General features: G+C 40.0%; 1 protein-coding gene across 2 annotated transcripts in view; it reads left to right on the forward strand.

The window, feature by feature from the left end:
- The window catches only part of LOC133631238 (carbohydrate sulfotransferase 8-like), a 134,838-nt gene that overhangs the window by 105,733 nt on the left and 13,895 nt on the right, over nucleotides 1–15,210 (forward strand). The window contains exon 2 of one of the 2 annotated variants that reach the window (XM_062023415.1): nucleotides 12,518–12,555. In XM_062023415.1, coding sequence (XP_061879399.1) covers nucleotides 12,520–12,555 — 36 coding nt within the window. In that variant the 5' untranslated portion in view covers nucleotides 12,518–12,519. Of the gene's footprint in view, nucleotides 1–11,808; nucleotides 12,556–15,210 lie in introns of those variants that run through there. The other variant, XM_062023406.1, reaches the window with a different exon arrangement.

The raw sequence follows: 15,210 nt of genomic DNA on the forward strand, positions 1-15,210 counted from the left end.
CCTCTATGTCGACTCGCTGAGTTCTTGTCTCCAATAAGGTGATTGCTTCCTGATCTTCACGAGAGCGAACAACCATCTTTTCGTTCCTGAAAGGCAAAACATCAAGTTGCCATAACTTTTCCACATTACGAAACAAGATGTCATTGGGAGTGGCAAGTGAGGTAAAGAGACACAATTGTGTTGAGCTCTGTCCTTGTGTTCTTTCCTCCGCCCCTTGTAAAGTCCATCCAAGTGCTGTGTGGATGGCTATGGGTCCTCCATTATTTCCCTGACGGACTGGCTTCGTGGCAGTGATCAGGTGCACATTGTCTGACCCAATTAACACTAGGGGGCGTGCATTGGAGAATGGTTGCAACGAAATCCCACGTAGATGTGTGTACTTCCTCTGAAGTCTCTGAACTGGGTAGGTCTGCTCCATCAGATCCAGACCTTGTGCAGTAAACGCACCTTGCACTTGGTAACGTTTCCCTGGGTTCTTTATAGGGGAAATCTCAAAGTCAACTGTTAAACCCTTGAGGTGGGTAAGGTCTGTGCGCACGGTGCGCAGGGCAAGGATTTCATGTTGGCCATGCAAGTGTAGATGTTGTGCTGCGTCAGGTAAAATCATAGTTCGTTGAGCCCCATCATCTAAGACGGCAAATGTCTCCATTGATTTTGAATTATGATGCAGCAGTACAGGAACAACTTTCAGGAGCACTCTACTTGAGGTGATGCTGGGAGTCAAATAGACACGACTCTCTGTGGGAGTCATCTGGGTGTCTTCAGTATACCGTTGAGCTACATTGTGGAGAACTTGGAGGTGGATACCATTGCAGTCGCTGCAGGGCTTCTTGAGAGTACATGCGTCGGGTGCATGAGCACGTGCACATCTCCAGCATCGTCCTTCTTCTACTATCCATTTGTCCAGGTCCGCCGCAGAATGTTTTCTGATCTGTTGACAGCGACCAATATAGTGTTCCTTGCTATTGCAGAAGAGACAATGCATTTTGTTAGCTTTGTTGGTGTCAGCAAGAGCGTGCTTAGTGGAGGCACCCTGTCGTGTTGGTGCTGCTCCAAGATATACAGCTGTAGCTTGACCTTTGACCCTGAAGATACTTTTTTCTGTTGCGCTCCCCGAGGGCTTCTCCTGTTGATAGCGTTGCACCAATCTGCTGGAAAGGCGCTGCTGTTGTGCTTTACCTTGAAGCCATCCATTTAGGTCCTGCAGGTTGTAGGGGTTCAGACTTGTGCCATTTAATTTGCCTTGTAACTGTAGATGCTCGATGAACCCATCTCTGTGGTACTTTGGCAGCTTGCTAAGTAGGCGATCGACATGTGAGCAGCAGTTCAGTTCCATGCCTTGTGGTCCCTCTAAGGAGAGCAGCATGCTTACTAGGAGATGGACTCGCAGAGCAAAGCTCTGAAAGGTGCGGGCATCAGTCGGCTTGACATCTGGGGAGGTCAGAATGGCAGCTATTTCGCTTTGAGCAAGCTGATGTGGCTGACCATACTGGAACTGCAAAGCTTGCATGGTGGCTGTATATGGGTATGGATGGTGGCGGCACGACTGACCTATCATTTGTGCTTCGGGAAGCTTGAGATGTTCAAGTAGCACATGATATTTATAATTCTCACTTAAGTCTGGATGGGGTTCGAGTAGGTTACAAAGAGCAAGCTTGAGGTTAGCAAACTCTCTTTCACTATCTGCAGTAAAATCTGGAATTTTAGGTTGTGGCACACCGTAAGTTGAGCGTTGTGACACACCATATGTTGAGCGTTGTGACAAGTTAGTGGGTAATGGGGGAACATTGTGACTTGACAGCATCTGTGGCTGATAGACTGTGGGCATGCTACCCTCTAGTGGTGAAGTGTATAATGGGTACTGAGGTGTTGTTACTGCTGTGAGCCCGGGGAGGTAATGAGTTACGTTTGCACCTGAGTGAGCGTCAGGTATTGCAGGTGGAAAGGGATGACTGAGCACATTCAGGGGGTTGTAAGAAGCAACTGCAGGTGTACAAGTTGCTGTAGTGCGTTGATGATCGGCTGGTTGGATGCATTCTCCAGATTTTCCACAGTGCTGAGGGGGGCCCTTTGGTCGTAGTAATAATGTGTCCTGGCTGGGGAGTTGTTCCTGATGTACAGCAGGCAACACCATTCTATATGAAGCAACAGAGGAGGGGGGGCTTGGGCATTGTGGTGAGAATGCTTGTGTTAATGTAAGTGGGGAAGCAGCTCTCTCACGTGCAGCTGCGGGAATGATGTCCACTTTATTAGTTTCATTCCCTGACACTGAATGTGTGCTTGCTGTTATGCATCCCCCAAGTGGAGGCTTTACAAAGTGCAGCTGCTTTGTTACTCGTTCAGGTGAGGGAGTATGTGAAATGGAAATTGCAGCACAACTGTCACTCACTGAAGGAGGTTGTGCTGGTGAAGGCTCCGTGTCCATATGAAGGTCATTTCCGTCCATTTCTTCTTCCATGAGGAAGGACGATATGTGTTCCATCAGCTGTTGCCGTCGCCGTTGTCTGCTCTCATATTGGCGGAGTTTAGCAGTAAGTCGAGTAATTTCGTCCGTCTCCTCCTTTTCCTTTACTGATACTGATTCCATTAGTTTCCTGAGTGAAGAAACATTCAGCATGTCGACTGACGTGGCACGATGTGAGGTTACTTGGTCATCTATTTGAAGCAATGCATCTGCTTGGCTACTGTTCACTGCGGCTGCTGCTCCTCTCTGCTCCTCCATCTCGGCAGGGGGGGAGGAAAGGGCAGGTCGGTGCACATTATAGGCAAGGATGTAGTCTTCAAGATGTTTTGGGGTGCGGCGTTCCCTCACCGATCGGTCTCGTACATCAGGATGGAATGGAGACGCAGATTCATCCTCTGATGACATTTCCATTGTAGCCAATTATATCCGGCTCGAAGGACCTTTGTTGAATATTAAACTCTGCGACTGGTTTTTTCGGATATTGACCACGTTGGGGTTCCGGTCAGAGAACACACAGTCATCATTTGGACTCCTCCAACTTTAATGGTGCATATTGGTGTAGGTTCATTTAGTTAGTTATCTGTAAACCACAAGCAAACACCCATCAACATTTATGTCATTTAACTAAACAACAATATATATATATGCCTATATATATGCTCAAAGTAAAATACTAGAGACATAATATACTGCATTTCCACAATGGCATATGAGCTAGCCACATTAGCAGCAGCAATGCTATCCTTAACAGGGAGATGTTAGCTCGTAGCATTCTGACAACACAGCATCAATAATATTATTAAAACACCCCTAAATGTTACACGAACACAGTGATGTCTATTAATAAACTGAATTAGTCTTATATAATAATCAACATACTCACATCGTCAAAGACTAGAGCACCGATTAAACGTAGCAGAGAAAACAAGTCAGCACACATTAACACACGTCAAAAGGGAAGCGGAAGTGACCCCTACAGGAAGGAAGCGGAAGTGACACTGTCATGAAATGCTTCAAAATAAAGTATCTGAAAACGTAGATAAACATGTAGAATTCTTAACAATCTTCATTATTTACTTCAAGTTATTACAGTATGTCTCTATATACATATTTATTTATTTATTTTAATTAATTTTGGCTAAAGGGGGCAATTCAAATTTTTACACACACTTGTTATTTCATATGTTGACCACAGGGGGAGCACTTTTAAAACCGACACAGTCAATTTGAAAAATCCCTCCTTTTTGGGACCACCCTAATTTTGATAGATTTCACCACCAGAGGTGCAAATGAGACATTCTCTATTAGATGCAATGGTTTTTTGTATTGGGACCATGATTTATGTCCTAACTTGTTCACCGGTCCTCATATGGAAGGTACTTCTCCTTGTTGATGTCTCAAGAAGGGTAGAAATACAAGAACAGAAGGTCCGCCACATTCTGAGGCGTCACAATTTGACAAAACGAAAACTACCGGGACCTGACAGCTGCCAATAGAGGGGTTCGGGTTTTTCCCGGAAGTGCATGCGAGAATCCATTTTGAAGGGCGAGCGTCATCATTCACGATAGCGCTACACGTATTATTTCCCAACTACTCAGTGGAAAATAACATTCCACCGGCTGTGATATGATGGAGAAATACTGTGAGTCATTAGTTAAGACGTCCATTCGTCATTATAAGGAACAGCCGTAGTTACCGTATTTTTCGGACTATTAGGCGCACTTAAAATCATTGTATTTTCTCAAAACTCGACAGTGCGCCTTATAACCCGGTGCGCCTAATGTACGGCATCATTTTGGTTGTGCTTACTGACCTCGAAGCTATTTTATTTGGTACATGGTGAAATGATAAGTGTGACCAGTAGATGGCAGTTGCATGTAAGAAATATGTGTAGACTGCAATATGATGGCAGTCACACATTACAGATACGTGTAGACTGCAATATGACTCAAGTAAACAACACCAAAATGTTATATGTTCCGTTGAAAATATAGAACATTACACACATTGCTCAGCAAACTATCAAAATGTTTTAGTACGACTTTGGTAAGCTATGAAGCCGCACCGATTAAAGGATTGTACTGTGCTTCAACATAGTGTTATTATGGTGTGTTTATAAGGTAAGACATATTATCTGGCGTTTTGTTTTCGCAATATTATGCAAAACCTGCTCAGTGGCCTAGTGGTTAGATTGTCCGCCCTGAGATCGGTAGGTTGTGAGTTCAAAACCCGGCCGAGTCATACTGTAAAAATAGCATAAAGGGTTGGAATTGGGGGTTAAATCACTGCTCACTGCTCCCCTCACCTCCCAGGGGGTGAGGGTGATGGGTCAAATGCAGAGGATTATCTCACCACACCTAGTGTGTGTGTGTGTGACTATCATTGGTACTTTAACTTTAAAAGCAACTTTTCTTACCTTCTGGTACCTGCTGATCTGTATTTGGGATCTGCATAAGTCCTGAAAATGTGCGCGCATCTGCCTTTGTAGTCGATAAGCTTCTTCTTTTTCTCTATCTTCTTCTTATGGGACATTCATCCTCCGCTCTTGCCGTTTCTAATATAAAGTAGCATTACGTTCTTACTTATATATGTCAGTGAACTCCCCATGGAAGCGCTAAAACATACCGGCGTAGTGAGTTTACATTATTCACCCAAGGAACTTTAGTTATTAGAGAGTTCCGGTCGGACGTTTTTTTTTACGGGACACATTTCTGGCGTTGTTATTGCACTAGTGAGCCACGGATGAGAAGATGCTGCTCCGTTATTGATTTAGGTAAAGTCTGAATGTCATTAAAACAGTTAGCTCCATCTTTTGACACTTCTTCCACTCCCGTCCTTGCACGCTACAACAAAGATGACGGGGAGAAGATGCTGTCGAAGGTGAGCCACATAAATAAGACCGCCCACAAAACGGCGCGTCCTGAAGCGACTGTCAGAAAGCGACTTGAAGATGATCTGTAAAACATAATCCATGCAACATTTTGACCAAAGAACCACCATTACATGTTATGTAGACCACAAGGAAGTGTTTTACATTAAGAAAAAAATTATAATAATAAGACGCCTTTAATGCGCCTTATAATGCGGTGCGCCCAATACAGTGCATGCAAGAATCCGTACAAGATGGACAAATGCACGATGTCTCACCCCCGGACTTTGTGAACGACTTAATTGTTCAACCCAGCCCTTTTTACACCTTGAAGGACTTTCAAAATTATAACAAGTCCAAAAAGCCCTGACCGCTTTGTTTGTGGATGGATTCGTGGCGTTTACGTTTACCTGCATAAACCCAGTGGACATCGTGCTGTCAAGGCACTCGCATAAAAGGATCCGACCCAAGTTTGACACCCTGAATAATCACGGACAACCAATTGAAGGTCATGTCGGCACACTGTGCCTGTAAGGCAGGGCTGAGGGAATGATGTTCTCACGTAGCTTCACTTTTGTTTTAAGTGGAGGCGACGGTCCGGATGAGAGAAGTGAGTACCATTTTCATCAATACGACTACTATCAAAGTTTTTCGACCAAGCACATTCCAAACAAACACAAAATCCATGCTCGCCTCCGCCGATCACTCCTCTTTTTAGTCGTTTCTTCCTATTAAGAAATAATCGTGGGAATTCATTAAAAGCTAGTTTTTGTCATAACTTGGACTATGGTGCCGTTTCCTGCGTGGATTGTTTTCCCGAGATGCATAGGAATTGGACCGGACATGGCGTGAAGGTAAATACATGATTTAAAGGCCTACTGAAATGAAATGTTCTTATTTAAACGGGGATAGCAGGTCCATTCTATGTGTCATACTTGATCATTTCTCGATATTGCCATATTTTTGCTGAAAGGATTTAGTAGAGAACATCGACGATAAAGTTCGCAACTTTTGGTCGCTGATAAAAAAAAAGCCTTGCCTGTACCGGAAGTAGCGTGACGTCACAGGTTGTGGAGCTCCTCACATCTGCACATTGTTTACAATCATGGCCACCAGCAGCGAGAGCGATTCGGACCGAGAAAGCGACGATTACCCCATTAATTTGAGCGAGGATGAAAGATTCGTGGATGAGGAAAGTGAGAGTGAAGGACTAGAGGGCAGTGGAAGCGATTCAGATAGGGAAGATGCTGTGAGAGGCGGGTGGGACCTGATATTCAGTAAATAAACACAAGACATATATATACTCTATTAGCCACAACACAACCAGGCTTATATTTAATATGCCACAAATTAATCCGCATAACAAACACCTCCCCCCTCCCGTCCATATAACCCACCAATACAACTCAAACACCCGCGCAACACACTCAATCCCAAAGCCCAAAGTTCATACAGCACATATATTTCTCCGAAGTTACGTACGTGACATGCACATAGCGGCACGCACGTACAGGCAAGCGATCAAATGTTTGGAAGCCAAAGCTGTACTCACGGTAGCGCGTCTGCTATCCAACTCAAAGTCCTCCTGGTTGTGTTGCTGCAGCCAGCCGCTAATACACCGATCCCACCTACAGCTTTCTTCTTTGCTGTCTTCATTGTTCACTAAATAAATTGCAAAAGATTCACCAACACAGATGTCCAGAATACTGTGGAATTTTGCGATGAAAACAGACGATTTAATAGCTGGCCACAATGGTGTCCCGATAGGTCCGCACAATCCGTGACGTCACGCGCAAACGTCATCATACCGAGACGTTTCCAGCAGGATATTTCGCGGCAAATTCAAAATTGCACTTTACTAATCTAACCCGGCCGTATTGGCATGTGTTGCAATGTTAAGATTTCATCATTGATATATAAACTATCAGACTGCGTGGTCGGTAGTAGTGGGTTTCAGTAGGCCTTTAATTATTTCTCTAAAAAGTGTAAACAAAAGGCGCGCACAAGGCGGAGACACAAAACTGGCTAAAGAACAAAAACTTACACTTAACGTGGACTATGGACATGAAACAAAAGAACCGCTAAACGTGACATGAATAAACAAAAACGTACTTGGAAAAGCATGGAAACGAGCATGGAACAATGGCGTGGAATGAGCATAAACAGAATGATGACGCCAGGCCGACTACCTGGCAACTACAGGATTAAATAGTCATGTGATTATTGAAAACAGGTGCATGAGTCACTATTTTATTAACGGACAAGCTTGCAATAAGAAACATATGTTTAATGTACCCTAAGATTTGTTGTTAAAATAAAACCAATAATGCCATTTTTTGTGGTCCCCTTTATTTAGAAAAGTATGGGCGTCGATAGTATGAGACGTGTTTATTAAACACAAGAAAGTGGAGTGTGTAATTGAATCCAAATAAGTATGGTGTGACTTTGTGTTGTGTTTAAATATGAATGAGAGGCGGCAGGAGCCTGAGCCTAAACACCCGTACCGGTACCAAAATATTGGTACCAGGATAACCCTAGTGGGGAATCTAAAACAAAATCAGAACCCCTCTATTAAAAGTACCGTTTGTGTGTCCATGTTTGAAGCTGAACGAGCAGAATGAAGTTTCAGCATCTCGCCGGACGCCGCCTCGGGTCTCGCAATTTATTGCAGTTTTGCGGCCGAGTGCGGGAGAATCAATAACATAGTTAAACAGACTGGAATTGACCGAGTGTGAAATTGCAATCAAACCGACGCTCTTAGCCGCAGCCAAATAGACACCACAAAGATGAATGATGTTTACGCCCCTCGCTATAGAAATGATACTGCACTTTTTTTTGCCCGTATCACTTTTAAACGGGGGAATGGCTCCCCCTGTGAGGAAGGATCCGGTCGTAATAGAATTTGCAAAGAATTTAAAGCCTGTTTACAAGCAATTTGGAAGCCCTTTATCCAATAACATCTTGTCATTTACCAAACAACTTCAACAGAGCTCGCTCATCTGTGACCGCTAAACTGGCGTCGTGTGTGTGTGTGTGTGTGTGGGGGGGGGGGCTCTTAATTACTGATTGTTTTGAAGCTGACGCGGCCTCGTCTGTGGCGGGCTTTTTTTGCAGCCAAAGGCGACGTATTGGAAGCAACAGCCAAGGAGAAGACGCGCAACAACAGCCATACCCCCAACACGTCCTCCAGAGGGATCCAATTAGACCTTTGGAGGTTTCAATTACCACCTCGGTGGGCTTTTCAAGATCAATAAGCGGCCTTGTATCGCCGCGTGATGGTCGTCTGAGGGGCTCATCACATTAGCGGGCGCTGATGGTTTGCTTTTGTGAACGCATCCCGCTCTCCCTGGTGTGTGTGTGTGTGTGTGTGTGTGCGTTTGTCGGCGGTGCTAAATATTCATGTGTTTCATAAACAGCAACATAGCACCACGTGACGGATCCACACCCCACACGAGCGATCGTTGAGGGTGAAGAGATCACATGTTGCAGCTGAGCCCCGAACCAGATTAGAAACTATCACATGACTCCGCCTCTTCTTCACACTCTTCCTCGTCTACTGACGTTTTTATTCAGCCCGACATGCTCGTCTGCACCCGCTAATTAAAGTGTTTGCCTGTGAATAATTTGTGTGCCGTCGTAAATATTTACAGTAGAGCTGCAACAAAATTGCTGTAATGTTGCACTCATCGCACACTTTTGTGGCCCCTTGTTGCGAGGCAGAGTTTATGGGGGCCACGTCGTCGCTGCCTCGTAGGCCAATTAGGGAAAAAAGGCACATTGAACAGTAAAATGTATGAAACTTCTTCGACTGTGCAATCAAGAAAAAAGTACCGTATTTTCCGCACTATAAGAAGACACACTTAAAAAAAGTTTTTTTTCCTCAAAACTCGACAGTGCGCTAATGTAAGGAATCATTTTGGTTGAGCTTACCGACCTCGAAGCTATTTTATTTGGTAAATGGTGTAATGATAAGTGTGACCAGTAGATGGCAGTCAAACATAAGTGGCCTAGTGGCCTAGTGGCATAAAAAAAAATAGTGCTCGATACCGTGGTAGAGCGTAATATGTATGTGTGGGAAAAAATCACAAGACTATTTCATCTCTACAGGCCTGTTTCATGAGGGTTTCCTCAATCATCAGGAGATTTTAATAGAAGCATTCACATACTATGGTTTATATAGGGCACAGAGCGTGGGGGCGTGGTGATTGGCCACGCCCCCACGCCTGCCTGTACCCACCCGCTCTGTGCCCTATATAAACCATAGTATGTGAATGCTTCTATTAAAATCTCCTGATGATTGAGGAAACCCTCATGAAACAGGCCTGTAGAGATGAAATAGTCTTGTGATTTTTTCCCACACATATATGTATATATATATATATATATATATATATATATATATATATATATATATATATATATATATATATATATATATATATATATATATATATATATATATATATATATATATATATATATATATATATATATGTGTGGGAAAAAATCACAAGACTATTTCATCTCTGCCTTGCATGGCAGCTCCCGCCATCAGTGTGTGAATGTGTGTGTGAATGGGTGAATGTGGAAATACTGTCAAAGCGCTTTGAGTACCTTGAAGGTAGAAAAGCGCTATACAAGTATAACCCATTTATCATTTATTTATTTATATATATATACATATATATATATATATATATATATATATATATATATATATATATATATATATATATATATATATATATATATATATATATATATATATATATATATATATATATATATATATATATATATATGTATATATATATAAATAAATAAATGATAAATGGGTTATACTTGTATAGCGCTTTTCTACCTTCAAGGTACTCAAAGCGCTTTGACAGTATTTCCACATTCACCCATTCACACACACATTCACACACTGATGGCGGGAGCTGCCATGCAAGGCGCTAACCAGCAGCCATCAGGAGCAAGGGTGAAGTGTCTTGCCCAAGGACACAACGGACGTGACTAGGATGGTAGAAGGTGGGGATTGAACCCTCCAATTGCTAGCACGGCTACTCTACCAACTTCGCCACGTACTGTGTATATTAGGGGTGTGGGAAAAAATCGATTCAAATTCGAATCGCGATTCTCACGTTGTGCGATTCAGAATCGATTCTCATTTTTTTTAAATCTTTTTTTTTTTTTTTTTTTTTTATTAAAAAAAAAAAGTTTTTGTTTTTTTAAAATTAATCAATCCAACAAAAAAATACACAGCAATAGCATAACAATGCAATCCAATTCCAAAACCAAACCCGACCCAGCAACACAGAATAAACAGTAAACAATAAACAGAGCAATTAAGAGGAGACACAAACACGACACAGAACAAACCAAAAGTAGTGAAACAAAAATGAATATTATCAACAACAGTATCAATATTAGATACAATTTCAACATAGCAGTGATTAAAAATCCCTCAATGACATTATCATTAGACATTTAGTTTATGAGATGGGATGCAAGTGTAAGTCACTGTGACACTATTGTTAATTTTTTGTATTTTTTTTTATTATTAATGTTTGTAATGATAATATAATTGAGGGATTTTTAATCACTGCTATGTTGAAATTGTTACTAATATTGATACTGTTGTTGATAATATTCATTTTTGTCTCACTACTTTTAGATTGTTCCGTGTCATGTTTGTGTCTCCTCAATTGCTCTCAATTGCTCTGTTTATTGCTATTCTGAATGTTGCTGGGACGGGTTTTGTTTTGAAATGGTATTGCATTATTATGGTTTTGTTGTGTATTTTTTTCATTAAAAAAAAAAAATAATAAATGAAAAAAATAAAAAAAATAAAAATAAAATCGTTTTTGAATCGAGAACCGTGTTGAATTGAAAAAAAAATCGATTCTGAATCGAATCGTGACCCCAAGAATCGATTTTGAATCGAATCGTGGGACACCCAAAGATTCACAACCCTAGTGTATATATATATATACATACATACATACATACATATATATATATATATATATATATATATATATATATATATATATATATATATATATATATATATATATATATATATATACATATACTGTGTATATATATATATATACATACATATATATATATATATATATATATATATATATATATATATATATATATATATATATATATATATATATATATATATATATATATATATACTGTGTATATATATATACATACATACATATATATATATATATATATATATATATATATTTATATATATATATATATATATATATATATATATATATATATATATATATATATATATATATATATATATATATATATATATATATATACATCCACATATAGATAGATATATAGATATATATTAGATATATACAGCACACTTTCCGCGTGCGCAAAGATGTCACATTATCGATGAGTAAATGCATTTTTAGACAATATGATTTGCCTGAGCGGCTAGGAGACACCGTGAGTAGCAAGCGGTACAAAGTGGATAGGGAAAAAAAATAAAAATAATAATAATTTCTTGGGACTTCCCGCGGGCCTGATTTTGGACGCTGGCGGGCCGGATACGCAGGCCCTAGTTTGGGGACCCCTGCTCTAAATACAAATGCCTTACTTAAGGTTGGCGCCATGCAGGTTGGCGTGCTCCTCACTCAGGGATGGTTGCAGCCTGTACGGCCATGCAGGCTCTCACATCCACCCTAAAAATTGGAAGTGACAAGCCACTTAAGTAAAGGTGTCCGCATCCCCCCATAAGTACCCCTCCTCCTCCTCCACCCACCACCCATCAGGCGCCATGTAACTCCACTTAGAGCTGTCACTTTGATTACTTGGCAGCTGGATTTGGGTTACCTTGCAAGAGAAAGAAGAAAAAAAGAAAAGAAAGTCCAATAAAAATTTCACATCTGCCAGTGTTGCATCCCGCTGCCTGTCGTCATGGCGACCGAAAAACCCCAGGTGGATGTCTCCATCAGTGCCCTGTGAGCCTCTAATGTTTTGTCTTTGCTGGTTTAACTCCTCTTCTTCCTATTGAGAAAAGAAATAACTTTATCAGGCCTGCAGTTCTCAAAGTGTGCCACTAGAGCGGCGCTAGTTAACCAGCTCAATAGTAGGAAGCACAAAATTAATTGTTTATTTTCTCTGATGTTCAACAGGCATGAAGCTTGCAGGAACAGTGCAGCAGTCAAGGGAGGTACGTGTTTACTCCACACACACACACACACTTGTATGTGTTACCTTCTTGAGACCTCCGAATAATGCTTACCTCTTTAGGACCACCCTTTCTAGATATATAAAGATGTGTATTTGCAACATTAATAATATATACATACTATGCAAATTTAAAAAAGCTTATTGTAAAAAAGTTTTTGGAATTTCACAAGAAAAATGTCACAATTTCACAAGAAAAACTTAGAATTTTGGCAGTATCATAATAAAAGTCGTCATTTTACTCAACGCAAGTCAAAATTTCACAAGAAAAACTGAACATTTGTGCAATATTACAATAAAAGTTGGAATTTTACTCAATAACAGTCGTAATTTTACAAGAAAAACTTAATAAGTTGGCAATTTTATGAAAAGAGTCAAAATTTTACTCGACAAAAGTCGCAATTTGAAAGGAAATTTTAACATTTTGACAATTATTATAATAATAATCAAGAAGTTATAATTTTACTCAAAATATGTTACTATTTTTAAAGAACAAAAAAAATGGCAATAGTGTTAAAAGTCCGAATTTTATATGACAAATGTCACCATTTTGCAGTAAAAGATTATAATTTTACATAAAAAAAGTAATAATTTTACGAGAAAATATTGCAATATTACAGAAACATAAAGAAAAAGAGAAATTGTTCCCAATTTGATAAGAAAAAAGTCGACACATTGTGAGAAAAAGACTGCTTTTAGTCAATTTAAAAAATATAATTTTTTTGTTTGTAATTGTTTTTTAATCATAATTTACTTCAAGTTATTACAGCATGTCTCTATATACATATTATTAATTTTTTTAAATTAATTTTGGCCATAGAGGGCGCATTTAAATTTCTTACACACACTTGTTTCTACATATGTTGACCATAGGGGGAGCACTTCAAATATTTACACACACTTGTTATTTCATATGTTCACCAGAGGGGGAGCACTTTTAAAACCGGCACAGAGTCAATTTGAAAAAGCCCTCCTTTTTGGGACCACCCTAATTTTGATAGATTTCACCACCAGGGGTGCAAATGAGATCTCCATGTTTTGTTTTTTGTTTTTTTATCGCTTAAAGCGGATGGCACACGAGTCACGGACCACAGATGGCCCCTGTGCCGCACTTTGGGCAACCCATCTGTAGAAGCTAACTGTTAATGGCCACTGTAGTCCTAGTACCGTAGTGTATTTGTTCATCCTATGGTCACATATGGGACGCGGGTTGTCTTACGTCGGCACCGGAAGTCGTAAAATCAGCTGTTCACCTGGCGGGTTTTTTCAGGGATGAATAGGGAAGTCCTTCTTTAGCTTGTTTTATCATATATTGCTGCCTTTGCACCTGTCAATGTTTACTTTTGTATGCACATTAAATCAACAAAAAATCCTGACTTTGGAGCAATGTTCACAGAATCTAATATTTGGCTCTCTATTAGATAGAATGGTTTTCCGTATTGGGACCATGGTTTCGGTCCTAACTTGTTCACCGGTCCTCATATGGAAGGTACTTTTCCTTGTTGGTGTCACAAGAAGGGGAGCAACACATACACACACACACACACACACACACACACACACACACACACACACACACTCCTGTTATCTCTTGCAAAAGGAGTGATTGTGGGCCATGTTCCTCTCAGCGTGGCTGATAGCATCAGTGCAGAGGAGCTGACCTCGCGCAGCATCCAGCATGTTGAGTGGGACTAGGCTACTTCCTGAGTTGGTTGTTTTTAATCGTTCCATTGCTGAGAAAAAAAACAAAAAAACATTTTCACTGTCAAAAAACATGTTGTTCATATACTACATAAATAATGAAATATTGAGACGCAACCCAAAACAGGTAAAAAAAAAATAAAAAAAAGTTCTTCATGTATTGTCTTACTTAGAGCAAATCCAGTATGTACTTTTAAACAAAGAAGAACTTATTTTTTCAATGCAGAATAATTTAGCTGGTTTTAGATCCATCTTAAATGCAGCAACAATAAATTGAAATAAACAAAAATGTTTTTCATTAACTTAAGTTAAATCCTGATTAAATCCAGGGAAAACATATTTTCACTATTTTAACCTACTCAGTGTCCGCCCTGAGATCGGTAGGTCGTGAGTTCAAACCCCGGTCGAGTTATACCAAAGACTATAAAAATGGGACCCGTTACCTCCCTGCTTGGCACTCAGCATCAAAGGTTGGAATCACCAAAATTGATTCCCGGGTGTGGCCACCGCTGCTGCTCACTGCTCCCCTCACCTCCCAGGGGGTGAACATGGGGTATGGGTCAAATGCAGAGGACAAATTTCACCACACCTAGTGTGTGCGTGACAATCATTGGTACTTTAACTTTAACTTAACTCAACCTAACAAATGAGGAGGAAAATAAATATTTTCCTTCATACATTTTTCAAATTATTTTTAAACGATAAAATGAGCAAAAAAATTGTTTCTACATGTATTTCAGCTGGTTTTAAATCCTGCTAAAATGCAGGAAAAAACATTTGAACTGACACTCCAAAATATTTGTGTAAAATACCGGTTTTCTTCATGCATTTTAGCTGGTTTTAAATTATACGAAAATAAAGAAAATCCGTATTTAAAACGAATCCATTTTTTTATGATAAATATTTCAGCTTTAAAAATCATTTTTAAATCCTGTTA

The sequence above is a fragment of the Entelurus aequoreus genome, linkage group LG02 (assembly GCF_033978785.1).
Source record: "Entelurus aequoreus isolate RoL-2023_Sb linkage group LG02, RoL_Eaeq_v1.1, whole genome shotgun sequence".
Taxonomy (NCBI): Eukaryota; Metazoa; Chordata; class Actinopteri; order Syngnathiformes; family Syngnathidae; genus Entelurus; species Entelurus aequoreus.